At 39.8% G+C, this 18,438-nt stretch overlaps 1 protein-coding gene across 1 annotated transcript in view; it reads left to right on the top strand.

Moving 5' to 3' along the window:
- trim36 (tripartite motif containing 36) overlaps positions 1-18,438 on the top strand; it is a 31,930-nt gene extending 13,492 nt beyond the window's left edge. The window contains exons 3-13 of the mRNA XM_053326219.1: positions 1,074-1,420; positions 2,554-2,700; positions 4,257-4,352; positions 5,783-5,920; positions 6,108-6,223; positions 7,689-7,810; positions 14,052-14,167; positions 14,308-14,479; positions 16,688-16,871; positions 17,137-17,250; positions 17,910-18,438. Coding sequence (XP_053182194.1) covers positions 1,074-1,420; positions 2,554-2,700; positions 4,257-4,352; positions 5,783-5,920; positions 6,108-6,223; positions 7,689-7,810; positions 14,052-14,167; positions 14,308-14,479; positions 16,688-16,871; positions 17,137-17,250; positions 17,910-18,279 — 1,922 coding nt within the window. The 3' untranslated portion in view covers positions 18,280-18,438. The remainder of the gene's footprint in view (positions 1-1,073; positions 1,421-2,553; positions 2,701-4,256; positions 4,353-5,782; positions 5,921-6,107; positions 6,224-7,688; positions 7,811-14,051; positions 14,168-14,307; positions 14,480-16,687; positions 16,872-17,136; positions 17,251-17,909) is intronic.

Raw genomic sequence — 18,438 nt, 5'->3', positions numbered from 1 at the left:
TTTGCCTTGTAGTGACTTGCTGGCTTTATTTAAGTGTGTGGTGACAGTGTTTTGCAGTCTCCACTGCTTGCGTCTGTGATGTGACTTTGTGTAACAGTTCCCCTTGTTTCCACCTCATGTTACTGTGTTGCAGACTTGTTATTATGCTGCTGCATTAATAACAAGCACAGTGTTGTGAGAAACTCTTGAAAGCAGTGTTGCTTTAAGAGGCTTGTTATGTGGAAATAAGTGTTGATTCGTTGAACTGGACATGTAATATTCAAGCTCAATTGCTTGAAATTTTAATTTAAAACCTTTTTTTAAAGTTGTACTTCACACAGTGTAGTTCTTTTACACTATTTGATGTAAAAATGCTGCGGTGCCATTCCTTCATTTTTTTGTTTTTTTTTGTTTTCCTCTCAATCCATCGTCATTAGAAAATTGAATTGTTTCCTTTGTCCAGATCATTGTCAGCACTTGTTAATGCTCTTCACTCCTCTCGTAAATGTTGAATGACTTTGAATGGTTTTCTCATACAGTGTGTTCTCCATAAGCTTTAAGGATGTCATCTCCCCCATGACTCTCTCTCATCACTCCCGCAATCTGCCCCAGTGCTGTTGGATGGTCTCTCTCTCTCTCTCCTCGATTTTTTTCCCCCCCTGAATGACAGCTGCTTGATGAATTGCTTGTATTGTGGTTTGGCTACATACATCCATGTCTAGAAGTGGTCATCTTGGAAATAAAGCACAAAAGGAAGAGACACACTGAGGCCCTATTTGTGAAGGCTTGATTTGTCAGATTTCTTATCAAAATTTCAAGTAGTTTTATCAAAGGCATTTTGCCTGTAAGATCGTACTTGGCAAGTAAGTGAAAATGATGTAATGCGACATTTGTGAAAGTCTTTTGAACACAAATGGAGCTACACATTTTTCCTAGTTCTGTGATTCTCTTGGAAACTATTCATTCAGTGTAATTGGAAGATAAGACATGGTTTGTTCACATGTAGAGCCTCAGACAGCAATTCAAACTGGGTGACCTAAGGCTATGAGCCCATCTTTTCTCACTGTAGCTTGTCTGCCTCACCCCTCCTCCAGGCTCCATCTCATCCCCGGGGTGGCGCAGAGGATCTGTGACCCCTCGTGTCACTACGATCGCATGCCCGGGCTGCCAGCATGACATTGACCTTGGTGAGCGCGGCATCAGTATGCTCTTCCGCAACTTTACCCTGGAGAGCATCGTGGAGCGCTACCGCCAGGCAGCCCGCGCAGCCATCGCCATCATGTGTAACATCTGTAAGCCTCCGCAGCAGCAGGAGGCTACCAAGAGCTGTATGGACTGCAAGGCTAGCTACTGTAACGAATGCTTCAAACTCCACCACCCCTGGGGCACACCTAAAGCCCAGCATGAGTACGTCGGCCCCACCACAAACTTTAGGCCCAAGGCAAGTACAGTCACTCCCAGTAGAACAATGTATTTTCTTTTCTCTATTTATCTGTAATTTCCAAAACAAACCCAAACAAAATAGTTTATCAGTTGGACTGTGATCACCACTCAGGAGATAAGTTGTTGCATGACTTAACAACAGTAGTCTGTATGGATTGATCATTGGTCAGTCTTAAAAAGGCTGAATTTATGGGAAATGTTTGAACGTGAATCAAATCAATCTTGAAAGTCTGTCACTTTCTGAGTCTCCTTAGTCTTTGTTGATCATGAATTGATGGTCATGAATGCCTCTCATTCATGGATATTGGCCCACTAATTAATCAAATTAGAGACATCTGACTAAATATTTCCATCATGTTATGAAAATAAGCTATGAACATTCAATCATATACATAAGCATTTCAGTTTAATGTATTGATCTTCGCTGCACCTTCTCTTGTGGCTGATGATTGGAAATTAGCCATCTTGACTATCTGGTGACTCACTGATTGTGAGATAATGAAGTTAACCCTCCAACTGACCTTAAAGGCCCTGTGTACACTTGGTTTTAAAATGCATCTTGGACAATCAGATCATAACTGTTCATAGCTAAATACAAGTGTAAAGACCACATAGGATTTATAGTCCGACACACTGATGTAGTAACTGTGTGCGGGGCCTTTTGACTTCGAGCAGAAGCGGTGTAAGCAACAACAAAATCACAAGTGATCAGCTGGGCAACTGAGAGACACACGATAGACACAGGTGTGAACGGCAGTGTGGCTCGGTTGTCCACTTGAAATAAGATCACTGAAACACATTTTAAAAACCTTTTTAAATGTTAATATTTGGTATTAAGCTTTGTCAATATATTGCTTTTGCCTTCCTTTCTTTGTTTATCAAACAGCTCACTGCTGTCTTAGATAAATACTGATGGGGATCTTGGCTGTAAAAGTGACCAGAATTTAACTTCTATTTTAAGACACTTCAGGAAATGGCTAACAGAGCTGTCTAGAGGTTTTTTCTCAAGTATAGGTCAGGTTCCTGTCTCACTTCAGCTAGTTTTTTTTAAATCACTGAACCAACATGCAGTAATCTGTGCAGTTTATGATTCTTTTTAACAGCTAAATGTTGCTCTGTTAAATATCCCAGGTGCTCATGTGTCCAGAGCATGAGATGGAGAAGGTGAACATGTACTGTGAAGTCTGCAAACGGCCCGTGTGTCACCTCTGCAAGCTGGGAGGATCCCACGCCAACCACAAAGTCACCTCCATGAGCAGTGCCTACAAGATCCTCAAGGTACCAAATTCACACACCGTTACTGTTTCAGAGAAGATGATATGGCTACTTGTGTGTGCATGCCCCCTGCATTGGAGTTTGTCAGTTGAATACACTGGAATTTGCTTTGGTGTTATCTGCAGCGACAAATGAGTATTTGGAGCCTTACACAATACTGACTTATGATAACAAGGATTAAACTGAGCCTGCACACAATAGCAAACTTAACAAAGGCTTGAAATGGAGTTGAGACCAAGCAAAGGGGCCCACAGTTATATCTTATACTAAATTTACTAATTTACTAACTACAATTTTTGTGGAGATATTGGGAGGGTTTTAAACTTTACTTTGCAAGGCTTTTTACTTTCCCAATTAAGTTTTATAGAGCAAATTACAGCTGCTAGAAAGTGTATTATAACCATCATATGATGCTAAATCTCTCTTTTGAAGTTTTTGGGCTGCATGTGGAGCTCTTCAAGGCTCATTCAATCTCAGTAGTTCAACCTGGTGACTAGATTTACAGATCTACATATAATAGCCTCAAAGCCTTTTGATGAGTAATATCTTCCTCTTAAATGGGATTAGTGTTGGATCATAGCTAAAGTGTAATAAAAAACATTTAAAAGCTGGTCTATTGTTGTTTTGACTCTCCTCCTCCTGTAATATTAATTTGTGACCCGTACCTGTGCTGGCATGCACCCGACAACGGATATCAATCTCTGTTTGTTTGGAAATTGAAACTCAGGCTGCCTAATGTGCTTCAAACTAATTGGCCTTGCGTGTGGTCATCAGATTTTTGCCACTCGGGGGGATTAATGTGAATCAGTTTGTTTGTTTTCACTAATATGAAGAAAAAAATGTCAGGGGATTGTGTTTTAGTGCTAGGTAGCACAATATAACATTCAACTTTGAACAGAATAGGTTGTGAAATACTGTATCGAATAGTAATTTGATCTTGTGGGCATGAACACTGTGGCAGGTTCCTCAGCACGTCGAGGCAGAATCTGTGTGAAATGCGATCGGCTGGACTGTGGGTGTGTTAACAGTGAGGTGCTTAATGAAACCATTTGTTCCATGTGATTTCATGTACATTGTATTCTCAAATTGTAGGAAAGCATATCAAATGCCCTCAGTAGCCCTGGAGCCTGTCGTCAGCCAGGAAGTGATAGTTCAGGTTTCAGTTGCTGTGATGAGCAGTAATGCAATGTTATATTATAATGCCGGACATTGTTAGTATATTGAATGCTGCTGGACATCCTGTACATACTGAAACAGGCTCTCACACATTGTGTCACACAGGACACACAGATGTTTTCATCAGGAAATGCTTTAGGTTGCAGCTGCAGTTGTAAATGCTGTGAGATGAGAGGAAATTGATGACTCATGTGAGACCTGAAGCTTATGGTTGGGGAATTAATGCACACCCACTAATTGATCTCTGACCTGTAATTCTTATACATTTAATGATTTCCCCTCAGAGATGGTTTTGTCGTCTTACTGCTGTATGTGTACGTGCGTCAGTGTTTTAAGACCTTTTGAACCTCACTGCATGTGCTGCTGATCTTCTCTCTCACCAGGAGAAGCTGGCCAAAAGTATCCATTACCTCATCAGCAAAGAAGACCAAGTCAGGACTCAGATTACTGAACTTGATCTGCTCATCAGTCAGACGGAGGTGAGAGAGCTGAATCATGCTGCTGCAACTCCAACATCCTTTTTCATTCTACTCCAAAGCGCATCAAATATAAAAAAAAAAAAGTGTTGCCTTTTTCCCATGTATTTTTTTATTTTAGTCCCTGAGTATGAAAGTAATTTTTACTGTCCAGTTCAAAGTTACATATCAAGCAAAATTGTTTATCATAACCACTTGTTAAGGGTTTTAGGTGCTAAGTATCATATATTTTCTTTTACCACTTTGATCCTCTAGTCTCTTTGAGGTTCCCATTTCAACCACACACGCACACGCACACGCACACGCACGCGCACGCACACACACACAAACACACAAACACACACAAACACCACACTAAGAAGAATTATATTAATTGTATTACAGTATCTTTAAAATCTTTCAGTTATGTCTGTATATGGGTATTTCTTAAGTGTCGGTATAGTATCATTGTAAAACCAGTCTGTTAAGTTGAGGAACAATTTCATACTCTGTGCAGAAGGCAGGCCATTAAACAAACAATATGCAAACCACACAAACAGGGAAACACAGTATTTTCCTGCTGGTTTCTCTTGAACACGTACGGGTTTCAGCCTCTGAGCTTGTTCCTCTTTCAGTGGAAAAGCTGGAACATAAAAGCAAACAATGACTGTAGAGCGGCACATTTTATTAGAATATTATAGCTGACGTGTCGTTGATGTGTCATGGTTGAGGTGTTAACATCAAGGCAATGACCTGATTCAGCACATGTTTGCAGCAGACCACTCCCAAAGGGGTTTTACGCTTTAAAAAAAGCCACAAGGGGCAAGTAATGGGACAAGAACTACAATGTAGTGTAGAGAATGGAAATACAAGAATACAAATACTGCATCATACATACTCCTGTTTTACTATCGTGTGTGTGTGATTGATGGAGGCTGTTGCTATGTTTGTGATTATCCCTTGTTTTTAAGACATTTTTTATCGTATAACTTTTAAGCACCTATGTCAATTAATAGTCCTTAAAGATGGAGGTGATATTGATCCAAAAACAATTAACTGTGATCATTTAGCTCCAGCCTGTGTTAAACCACAAGCTGAATACAACAAAATCGCGATCATATTGTTGATTAAATTATTGTTGTTAAAAAAGTTACTGGTCTGTTGCTCTGTACTAAACATTTTTATCTCGTCTCGTTTTCTTGCCGCTTATCCGGGGTCAGGTCGCGGGGGTAGCAACCTAAGCAGGGAAGCCCAGACTTCCCTCTTTTTATAAGCGTGGAAAACATCACCACCTATCATCATATAGTTAACATTAGTCTAATAATAATGCGCTGTTGCTGAAAAACTAATTTTGTATAGTACACTTTATATCTCCATTTAGGGAGGGTGTGATGGAGGGAAATATTTTACTTGGTCTTCTACACATTGAAAACAAATTCTGTCCCTTCTTAAAGGAAAACGGCCAGCTAGCAGAACGTCAAGCCAATGAGCACTTTGAGCGTCTGTTCGAGACTCTGCAGGAGAGGAAAACAGAGATGCTGAGATCAATTGAACAGTCCCGTAACCGACGCCTGGACCAACTCAAGACCCAGGTAATATAAGTACAGTGAAAGCACTGAATTTAATTTAATGGCGGTCTTCTGTTTTGCATTATTTACCATACTGTTAGCTTTTTCATGTTTTATTTTTGAAAATGCTGTTCAGTATAAAGCGTCTGGTTTAATGATTTGAAATAACAAAATGCTGAAATGTAATATCTTTTAAAAAAATACTTCTTAGGTGGAGGAGTACCAGGGCATGCTGGAGAACAGTGGTCTGGTGGGCTACGCTCAGGAGGTGCTTAAAGAGACGGATCAGTCCTGCTTTGTACAGACCGCGAAGCAGCTGCATGTCAGGTACATCTGAGACAGAACCATTAATTATATTTTGACTCAAAACATTGACCAATACTAATGTAATGATATTTTGAAGATGACTTTTGTTATTTAAATAAATCAAACAAAAGAAATTTTGACAGCCATAATTATTAATGTCGATAAGACGACCAAGCAGGTTGTCTATTTATTCAGCAGGAACAGACTGAAAAGTTCAGAAAATTACATCATGTATTTAAGACCTTGGAAAAAAATATTTAAACGAAATGACAATGACAAGCAAAATCAAAAGATATGTATCGTAGCTCGCATATCATAAACTGCCTAATTTTTCAGACTAATACAAATTTGTGACAAAACAATAAAAAACAAAACTGCACAGTACAAAATACAATGATTTATGTAGATTAAAATAGGTTTTCTACATACTCAAAGCTACTTGTTAGTTAAGAGGAGTGTCTGAAGTCACCAATAACATTAACCACAGATAAATTTAGAGATAAACCCTGTGCCTCGTAATAGTCTGTGCAGTGCAGCTGTATATCTCTGGTGTTTTGAATATATTAACAGGAATCTGAGCCAGGCCTCACAGTAATGCTTATTCACAGCTATCACCCTCTAAAATCCTGAACGTAAACTGCAGTAAACTGTCAAATTAATAATTAAGTTTAGAAGCTAAACCTGATTATTTCACAAGCTCAAGACTGAAGTCTGTTATGACTCATTTGTGTTGTCCAGACACACAGCACTTCATTAGCATTGCTTCCTGGTTCCTGGTGGATTTTACAAGTGGCAGTCACTCTGTTTTATTTTAGCGTTGAGAGCATCAATCTGATTATGTGTGCGGTTAACGAGAGTGTGTCAGGTGTTTAAAACATACAAAGCCACGTGCACAGAGCTTATCACACTCAAGGGCAGTTAAGGTAAGACACGAGCAGCAATGTCCAGTGAACACTGTCCGATGGAGTTTCTTCTGCTCTAAGCTGACTAATTGATCTCCATGAGCAGCTTTGAATAATCAGGGAACTTTCCTGTTGATAAGATCTTGATTTTTTAATCCCGTTTTTATTTTTACTTTTGCAGCACAATATAAATATAGACACCAAAACCTGAGAAGACCCCAGAGTACAAGGTTAATGAGAAATATAGTGGACTATGCCTCATAATTGAAGAAACACAATTTTAGGGCAGCAATAAGATAATAACTCCTCTTAATTCTTAATTTTTTTTTGTATTCTGTGTCTGACCTAGACCTCTGAATCTCTGCCCACATATAAGATATTTTTCAGTACTGAAGTAAAAATGAAAAGCTCATATTATTCGGTCAAAATGTTCAAAGGTTTGAAATTATGTTTTGAACATGTCAGCTACGATAGTACATTTCTGCTCCCTTAATTTTTAATGAGATCTCAAAAGTTTATGCTGCCATTAACCAAATGCTATTTCATATTTCATAATTTCATATTTCTTACATGTATGTTTTCAGAATCCAGAAGGCCACAGAGTCTCTGAGGACTTTCCACCCTTCAGCTGACCCCTGCTTTGATGAGTTTGTGCTGAACACATCCAGAGAAGAGACTCTGTTGAAAGAGATGTGCTTTGGTGGAGGTACAACCAAATTTATTTAATTTAAATGGTGTGAGATGAAAACTAACATGCGCTTTGTTGAAGATCCACTGTATTGAAGGACAATCTGCAACTGTGACTCTGACTGGAAAGCGACCATTAGTTCATGTCAGGGAAATATGGTGACGTTTTCTGCTTCTATTCATATCGGAGGATGAAGACAGTCTTTGTTCATGTGTCCTCTAGACCATGGCAAAGCTTGGCCAGACAGCACAGAACATTTCCAGTTTAAAAAGTAAGCTAACCAAATAGGTTTATTCTTTAAAAAAAGAAGCAGAATGGTCAGAATAAGCTGTTTGTCATCACATGCACAATCCTGAGAACTGGGCTGTGCTAAGAGGTCAGAGTTCATCTGTGCACAGCTAAATTAGATAAACAGGTATAACCCTGGATACGCTTGCAGTGGATTTTACTGCTTTTTGAAGTTTTTTTTCTGGTCTGCTGATTTACGAACGCTTATTCTTTAACGGACTGTTCAGGAAGTGGTTTCCCAGCAGTAGGAACACACCTGACTGCACTGATATACAGCCGATTCTTACTGAAGTCAAAAAATAAGGATGATTATTCTACACTATTTTAGATGTACTCCGTGTTAAGAGGCAGAGAGGGGAAGGCAGAAGAAATAAGTTATAGTAGACTTTGCAACTTGGCCTTGAATATACATGTACCTGATTATACCAGCTTAACCTTCAACTGTAAGAGTGCATGCACAATCATTTTTGTAATTCAAACTTTTGTTTTTTTTTCCAGAATCAGTCTTTAATTTATTTCAAGAATCTCAAACATCCATTAAACACTGAAGTACTTGGTGGTTTAAGAATGTTATCAGACACATCAATAACAAAGAAAACAAATTATCAATAAAAACGTCTATAAAGAAGAGCAAAGGTTAAATCTCTGCTGATGACTAAGCAGCCTCACAAAATATCTAAATAAGGAAGATATCAGAGGGTCAATGAAATAACTTCATCAGTGCTTTACAAGCTGATATCTTTGGGACATGTATTCTAAAGCAGAAATTTGGTCAAAACTGAGATTAGCACTACTTGTATAAGGCTAAAGATGAAAATATTCCAATTACCTCAAATAGACATTTTTGCATTAAATTAACCAGAATGTGTTGTTTATGTTGGCCTAAATTATTCTATTATATTAAAGTATTCACATTCCCGCCCTAATTGCATAATAATTGGAGTGTTAGTGTGTACGACATATAAGAGACTGAGCACATCATTGAGTGACAGTTGCTGACATTTGGTTGAGGCTTGTTTTAAATGCCTGTGGTCTGACTTGTGTCTAACCTGACAACATAATGTGTGTCACTGACTGAATATCATTGTTAGTTGTGACAGTTCTTTCACTAACAGTTAGCCAATGGCAACTAGCTGGTGTTTAGGGGGCTTCCTGAAAAGTGAGAGCAGCCCCTTTGTAAAATGACAAGCTGGTCAGTGTCAGTGAAAAGCAAAACCGTTTTCGTCTTGAGTAGCAGCTGTGCTTCCGGACATTAACATTAAAAAATAAATAAAATGGAGGGATTAAACATCGCTGACATTGCAAACACAGCTGAGGTCTCTTTGGTGCAGAGCTATTATCCCTCAAGTGGTTGCAACTAAACAACAGACAGTTGTCTGAGTGACCGTTGGTGACAAACAAAGCTGGGAGTGACACGAGTTTGTGGCTTGGGGCTTTTGTTGCTACAGTGGACAGCAACCGTGTTAGCTTGTTTAAAATCAGTGATGTGAGATTTATCCCGGCTCCGTCTAGACTAACGAACCGGTGGAAAAGAATTCGGCCGCTTATCAAATGGAGCTGGTTAATGATCAAAAAATGAAATGTAATACAGGTAAAGAACTGATTTGAAGGCAGTTTTGGTCAAGAATGATGGATACTTACAAATGGATAAAACTTATTTTCCAGCCTTTAAGTGAAGTCCAGTTTTACAGATGGGTGAACAATTGCTTTTGAAGACCCCTCTGGCCAAATTTGTTAATTGGAGCAGCAATTATTGGGATAAACCAAAGAGAAGAAGGACATTCATAAGAACGAAAGCGAAAATAAGGAATGTTACTAAGCATCACTAGATTACATTGTGCAAGGATGACTGTGCATTGTACAAAACATCCAGAAAACTGAGCAATTTACTGAAAGTTGTGGAAGAGGATTAGAGGAAAGTAATCTGGTTTCACCTTTTTATAGGAAACTGAATAATTGATGCTGCTGTCTCCATGACTGTGATGGTGTTTGTCTGCAGGTTTTGAAGAGAACAGAAGCAATAATTTATTCATGCTCCATCTTAGGCTGTCACTCTAAAGTGTGCATAATGCTTATTTAGACATCAATTTCCATATAATACCTGTACTGTGGAAAATGCATCCTTCCTATAAGAATGTATCCTAATTGAATCACTGCTGCATCCTTTTGGGGAAAGTGCTGCATGCAGCAGTTAGGTGGCGGTCATATTGATGTGTGTCTTTAATCTAAGTTGCCTGCGGGAGTTAATGATGCTCTTAGCCTGAGCTTGGAGAAAAAAAGAAGCTGCAGGGGCATTAATATGCTGCAGTCATTTAATTGAAGTCTTGGCAGATGATGCAGCAGTGAAAAATCATTCCAGCGTCGGTGGATAGTGCCCCTAAGCCCTTTTTACAGTGTACAACTGAGTTCCTATCCATCATACAGCTGAAAACTGGAAATTTATGTTTAGCTATTAAGGTATTTGGGGATTAAAACCCATCCTGAGCAAGGCTTATTTAAATCTGCGTCTCAGCTGATTGTAAAGATGTTTCTATCATATGTAATTTATAGATCCTCAAGAAGTCTTTTACTCTACTTAAACATCATAGAAAAACATAAATTAATGTCCCACTATCAGGTCCTGAATATGAGAGAGTGTCCTCCCTGTATGTATTGGATTTTGCTCTTTGCATATTGCTTCTCAAAGAGATGAAGAGATGACTCAAGAACACACACAACGCCATGTTTGTGCTCCTCCATCCTGACCCAGCTGTGGCGGTGCTGTGGATTTTAACCCCATGCTCCGCTCCTCATAAGGCTGTGAAAGAATGTGTTGTTTAGTGCAAATGTCCATTTCAAATTGGAGTTTCCTCAAAATGTCAGGATGAGAACAAAGCCCCTCTTTTCCGAATTAAAACACTAACTGAAAATTGTAAACTTCTCAACTCACTCATGTCTGTACTCACTTTACACACATGACTGCACACCCACCCACAACACACATGACTGCACATCCACCCACAACATCAATGTCATCATTAAATTCGCAGATGACACAACAGTGGTGGGCCTGATCAGTGAAGGTGATGAGTCAGCTTACAGGGAGGAGGTCCGGAGGCTGACTGAGTGGTGTTCAGTAAACAACCAGGTTTTGAACACTAAGAAAGCAAAAGAAATCTTTGTTGATTTCAGGAGGAAAATAAATGATCATCAGCAGCTGATGGTGGAGATAAATGGGCTAAGTGGCTGGAGAAGGTGGCTACTTTTAAGTTCCTGGGCACATACCTTTCTGAGGATCTTTACATGGACACAAAATACTCACTGCCTGATCGGCAAAGCACAGCAGTGACTATACTTCCTGAGGGCTCTCAGGAATCTCAACCTCCCACAACACCTGCTGCTGTCCTTCTACCACTGTTCGGTGGAGAGTGTTCAGACCTATGGGCTCCTTGTGTGGTATGGCAGCAGCTCTGCAGCTGATATAAAAAGGCCCTGCAGAGCAGCACAAAAAATAATGAAAACACAACTACCCACCCTGAAAGACATTTTCAACTCCCACTGTCTTCAGAAAGCCACCAACATTCTGCAGGACCCATCCCAACCAGCCCTTCTATTTGAACTCCTGCCCTCAGACAGGCGTTACCGGGCAGTTAAAACCCAAACCACCAAACTGTTAAACAGCTTCTATTCACCACATTGAACACAAGCTTACAAACCCAAACTCATACCTAACAACACATAAACCTCACAAACACAAAAGTGCAATTAATCAACTTATGTTATAATACTGTGAATGTGAAATGTATCAAAGTTGTCACTTTTGTATGACCGAGTTCCCTTTTGTATGACTGAGTATGTATGTGTATGGTCACGTTTGTAGTATAGATGTATTTTATCTTGCCCTATTATTTTACTATTTATTATTTTTTTAATTGAGCTCTGTTCTCTGCCTTGGGTTTTGAATTTCATTATATTCTATACAATGACAATAAAGGTATCTATCTATCTATATAGATATGAGTATAGGATAAAGAGTAGTGAGCAGATGCTAAGACGGCAGTCTAGCCGCCTCACATTTGTAGAGGGAACTGTGGAATGAAAATGGACTCGGGAGGAAGCTGCTCCCTGCAGTTTAACTTGGCCACAGTGTCAGTCTGTCTGGCAGCACCCTGAACTGTATAGTGATCAATAGTGTTGTTTTTTCTGTTGTTTTTCTGAGTCGCTGAACTCGGGGACCTGCTGCCTGCTGCCTGCCGTGTTGGATGGCTGACTGCCCATTTTGTCTTTGCCTGTTGGTCCATCTGTTGGAAACAGCCAAAAAAACATGAAGCCTTATTTGTTAGTGTAGCTGCTTGTTGGTTTATTAAGATGTGTTAAAACAGTAAATCACATTTGTCATGGATACTAATTATTTTTCTTGGTTACCATCCATCCAAACTGAGTAAGGAGTGGATGTTTAGATGACAAATAGAAAGGTGGTTGTGATGGGATTTTTTTATTAACACAAAAAAAAGAAGAAAAGACTAACAGTTGATCATCACAAAGTATCAATAAGGTATCTACATCCATAATGAGGGTTGGAGTAGATGTCTAATTCCATGTCCATTTTATATAAGGCTGCAACTAACTATTATTTTAATTATAGAGAATATTGATTCATCTGATTATTTTCTCAGTTAGTAGTTGGGTCTATAAAATGTGAAAAATGTCAATCAGTGTTTCCCAAAGACTAAATAAACCAGAAAATACTAAAATGAGAAGCTGCAATCAGATCATTCAGATGCTTTGAATCTAAAATTATTCCAAATTTATCAAAATAGTTGATTTCTTTATATTGACTAATCACTTAATCAGCTAATTTCTGCAGCTCTTATTTGACTACTTCATGCATAGCAATAGAAATAGGGAAATCTAATACATTTATTTACAATCTCTGTGATGCTGCTAATATACTGTATTGCAGATACATCAGTGTGTAGTTGCACATGCAATAAGGACACAAGCTCATGAAGGAGAGCAGCGCCAGGGAGAGACAGACGTTGGAGAGTGAGGATTAGTGGAATGACTTTGGAGGATCAGAAAGCTAAATGGCATTGGTGATACTGGTCAGAGAGGGGAATCTGTCTGTTCGGGTAAATGGATTTAGGCAAGGGATTAGGAAAGATGGAGAAACTAGAAAGTGGAGTGATAGATGAGAATGGGGATTCACAGAGGGAGGGATAGAAGTGTGTAGAGCATGCTTTGATCTTACAGTCAAAGACAGTGACCCACAAGGTTAAAATAATATGATTCTGTTTCTGTGGACAAAAAGGAGCTTCAGGCTGAGAAGACTGTAAGTTGTAAGGTAAAAGAAATCATCACATAGCATGCGAGGATGGATGGAAAGTGTGGTTTTGGTATGTAGATGAATTTAAAATGAGTTATATACAACCAGGAATGAATTAGGGGAAAGTGGTGTAAAGTGGTCGGAAGCACCAAGAAGTGGGAGAAGTAAAGTGGGAGGGTATTGGTGGTGCTTTTTACCAAGTGCATTTCCTGGCAATTAAGTCTATATGCGAAAACCTCTTAACAGGCTCCATTATGCAAGACAGTCTCGTTGTCCATTGTTGCGAGTGGATAGACCTGTTCCCAGCAAATCTAATCTTTGCCACGCTTAAACTGCTTCATTTGCTTAAATCCTAGTTATTGAGCTAAAGTACAGTATTTAACATGATTAAGACACAAAAGGACTTTACTGGAGTTCCTTTGCACAAGTAGTGCACAATGTATGCATCAGATCTGTCACATCTGGCTAATGCCTACAATAATTTTTTCCTGTATCTTGTCTAGAATATACATTTACATATTCATTTGTTGGAGGATGTCCTGAGTTGACTCTTGCCATCTGGTGTACTTTTTACTGACTGATTTTCTTGATTTATCATTGATCATTCTCTTTCTGGTTTTTCATACACGTCTTTTCTTTTCCCTCTCCTCCCTACTAAAGTCCCAGACCCCCCGCTGATTGACCTGTCCCAAAGCAAAGTCTACAATGAGGCTGCAATCTGCTGGAGGCTGTCTGATGACCATCTACCTACAGATCACCACATGCTTGAATACCGCAGGTGGGTGCAAACATAAGAAGCAATAACTGTAAGAATGGAGGATTATTGTGTAGATCTATAAATGAGGTTGAAAAATCTAAATTATCTGACCATGTTTTTTTTCCCTCTAGACTTGGTGGACCGAGCAAGTCTCCAGCTCAGGAGGACGGTGAGGACAGTGGGGTCTGGAGAACCACAGACCGGGTGTATGGTCCCAGCACTGTAGTGTGTGACCTGGAGCCTGACAGCTTGTACTCTTTCAGGGTCCGAAGCTGCAGAAACTCCATGTTCAGCCCCTACAGCCCTGAGGTCACCTTCCATACACCTCCTGCACCGAGTAAGTTTTTTAGAAATGCAGCAAAATATTTCAGATTTTCTCAAGCACTTTATCAATTTAAACTGTTAATTGTTGTTGGTGCATTAATTAAGCACATTAATAAATCCATAAAATGTTTTGCACAGGATTAAGCTCCTGACTATTGGAGAACCCGCCCATGTTTTTTCTGCCCCTTTTGGCCAAAGCAATGACTAAGCTCCCTTATCCCCTTTACTTCTAGAGCATGTCTAGATCTTGCATTGTGTTGGATTTTAGGAAGATTATCAGATAACAGATGCCTCACTGTTTAAATTCTGAATTCTGTTGTAGCATGCATGATAGAGGTAATGAAGCACAATGGTGTTTGGTTGATCACCATGGAGTGATGGCTTTTGTGTTTCAGATGACTGAACCCAATTTTGTGTGTGTGTGTGTGTGTGTGTGTGTGTGTGTGTGTGTGTGTGTGTGTGTGTGTGTGTGTGTGTGTGTGTGTGTGTGTGTGTGTGTGTGTGTGTGTGTGTGTGTGTGTGTGTGTGTGTGTGTGTGTGTGTGTGTGTGTGTGTGTGTGTGTGTGTGTGTGTGTGTGTGTGTGTGTGTGTGTGTGTGTGTGTGTGTGTGTGTGTGTGTGTGTGTCTTGTACACTTTTGAGAGCTTGAAGAGGAAACCTGCAGTGGCACCTGTCGCTGATATTTTAAGCTGCAATTCATTGAAAACAATCATCACCACCATCTGCTAAATTTGAATTCATATCTCTTCCTTCCTGTAAGGGACTGCATTAATGAACCATTACTGCTTGGCAATCATCACACTAGTTTATACAGATGTGAAGAATCTGGGGTTTGTGGAGCTGTTTTCTGTGGCAGTGTAACATTTTGACACGGCCTATTCTCAGAAAGCACATTTTCTCTTGCCCTTGGCAGGAGTTTGCATCATAATCAGTAATGCAAATGTGATGCGTCACTCCCCGATTTGATATAGCTGTGTTTGATATGTGTCCTGTGCAAGGATTGTCATTTGTGTTGTGATTGGAGCTTCCACATTCCTGTGCTCTGTGGTTCGTGTAAGACTGAGCGGATGGATTCACTGTGCGTCAGTAATGAGGTGGAATTTCAGACCAGGGTGAAGAACAGAGTACAAAACATGCACGTGCTCACACACAAACATACACACACTGCCACATAACAGAGCATGAGTGGACACAATTGGAGGTTGAAACTTTTTTTCATCCAAACCCTCACTGTAAAGACATTGCAACATGGAAGAGCTTAGAACTTTTGCTTCTCAATGTTCATAAAGGCTTTCTGTGAGGAGGTCCTTCACTACCTGTATGGCACCTTCAGCAGCTTATAATGTGCTGCTTGTGTCCATGGCTACTGGTCAGATTTGTCAAAAATATTTCAAATATTTAAAGAAACAAACAAACGTGATTAAAATTTCCCATCATCACAGAAATACAAGCTTGTGTTTTCCCAAAATGCAGACAATAAAGCCAGTTGGCTTTTAGTCCGGTCACTTTTTATACACTGCTTTTGGTATCGGAATTCAAGCTTCCATTTAAGATTGATATTAACAAAATCACTTTCCCTGCTACATAACCGCATATAACTGATGCATTGCTGTCTGTTTACCCTGAAGGCAGGCTTATACTATTATCATTATCATGCCCTAGTTAAAATAAGGACTTCCCTAGACACATGCAAATTAACTGGTCTTCCCCAGTGTAGTTCTCAGATTATATGGGATGGTTGAGTGAACAAGCATAATTATGTCAGCCTACATGTATCCTAGATTATGGTAATCACGGCCTTTGGCCCATAAACTATTTATAGAATGCATTCAATTGCATCCAGATGAGAAATATGAATGCTGCACGTGAGAAGTGAGGATTGTTTCACTAGGCTGTTATTCTCTGTGGTCCTGATGGGAGGCAGCGTTGGTCTTTGTGGATTTATTAAGATTGTGTTATAGTGCCCCCATGTGTGGGCTGTTGTTACTTACAGAGTCCTGAACATATAACAAAGGGAATAAGTTGCCTTTCACATCATTTGTGTGTGATTTACAAAAAAAATAAATATCTGTTTTCCTCTTAACTCGATTTTTTTTTTCTCTTACCATTTAATTTCTGACTTCATTATCCCTTTCACTTCCACCCCCTCTTCCCTTGTATTGTCCACTTTTCTGTCCTCCTCTATCCTTTGGCTCAATCTACCCATATCTCTACACATACAGCTTTTGGTTTCCTGTTCAGCGACAAGTGTGGATTCAGCACAGAGCGCCTGATTCTAAACAAACGACGGGACACCGTGGAGAGTGTAGCAGGCATTGCCTTCCTCCTTGCAGCAGAGCGCGTGCAGACGGGCAGCTACATCGGGCTAGACTACATAATTGGGGACACAGGCATCTCTCAGGGAAGGTATGCCAAAAACTGACAGCACTGTGCTGCCTCACAAAGAAGTTGTGCCCAGCAGCATGTTTGATCTTCTACACAGCAAATTACTGTCTTGCTTTTATAGTGAAGAGGAAGCACAGAAGGGACTTGTTGAATCATTTTTTCCAACTCTAATCACTTTGTTGATCAATGTGACCATTTTATACACCTAGCCAAATCAGAATATGAGTAAAAATGGAAAATGTCCCTTTCTGCAGTAAAAATCAGAATTGATTTGCTTGTTTTCTAGACACTATTGGGCCTTCAAGGTGGAACCGCAGTCCTATATGGTTAAAGTTGGAGTGGCCTCTGACTCGAAGCTGCTCGAATGGTTTCACAATCCTAGAGATACCAGCAGTCCAAGGTGAGTGAGCATGTGTCGGTGTCTATAATCAGTGGTCATGTGGTGAAACTGAGACTAAACTGTACAAATTCTGTATATATTTACCTTTTTCGTATACCTGACTGTAGCACCCACAGACTAACACTGTCTCAGTACAGTGAGAAGTGTGTTGAGTCATACCTAATCCTGTGATGTAAGAGAACCAGTATAAACTCGTAAAGAGCTTATTCAAAGACAAAGCTTGCCTTTCTCACTTGATCAGCTCATGTAAAGGAACATAGTATTTACACAAATACATTTAAATTCTATGGCAATTACATAATGCACACAAGGTGACACTACGGCATTTACTTAAACATGTATATGAATTTTTTCCATCTGAGACTGTAAAACAAATCGTTTTTTCTACATCATTATGATGTCAGATGTTTTCTGTTATTTACAGAGTAATACGAAAAGTAAAGTAGTTCTGCCAATTCCTAAGCAACTAAAGCTTTCAACAATTTAATATTTACTTGAACTCTTTTTAAAAGTTCAACAGTAAGTGGATAAAACTCTATGTAACTTAAGTAAATGGAGCTGACTCTCATGCTGCCTTAAATTGTACACAATTTATAACTTTGACTTAAATCTTTTGATGCAAGTTGTTAAAAAATCTCCCTTTTCATCCCTTTTACCAGGTACGATCATGATAGTGGGCATGACAGTGGCAGCGAAGACGCATGCTACGAGCTCTCCCAGCCCTTCACCCTCCTCACAGTGGGTATGGGCAAACTCTTCATCCCCAAGGCTTCGTCATCCTCCTCTGTTTCCACAGCAGCTGCACCGGCCGGTGACCCTGGAAACCGCATACTTCCTATGCCACAACGCATGGGGGTATGCCTCGATTATGAGGCATGCCGGGTGTATTTTTATGATGCCGACACCATGAGGTGCCTTTATGAGAGGCAGGTGGATTGTTCGGGAACAATGTATCCAGCTTTTGGCCTCATGGGTGGCGGCAAGATTCAACTGGAAGAGTTCATCACTGCCAAGAGACTGACCTTTTGAGGAGGGATGGAGGTCGTCGATACATTGGGACCTGCATCTCTTTAATTATCCATATTTCTGAAGGTCAGATGAGGCAAATGTGGTCAAAGCTGTTGGTCCTTAATGTGATAATGGGATCTCTGCCAGAGCCTGGCGTATTTAGAGCTGGTATGTATAATG

Source organism: Scomber japonicus, chromosome 9 (assembly GCF_027409825.1).
Source record: "Scomber japonicus isolate fScoJap1 chromosome 9, fScoJap1.pri, whole genome shotgun sequence".
NCBI lineage: Eukaryota > Metazoa > Chordata > Actinopteri > Scombriformes > Scombridae > Scomber > Scomber japonicus.
This window is presented reverse-complemented; position numbering and strand designations above follow the sequence as displayed.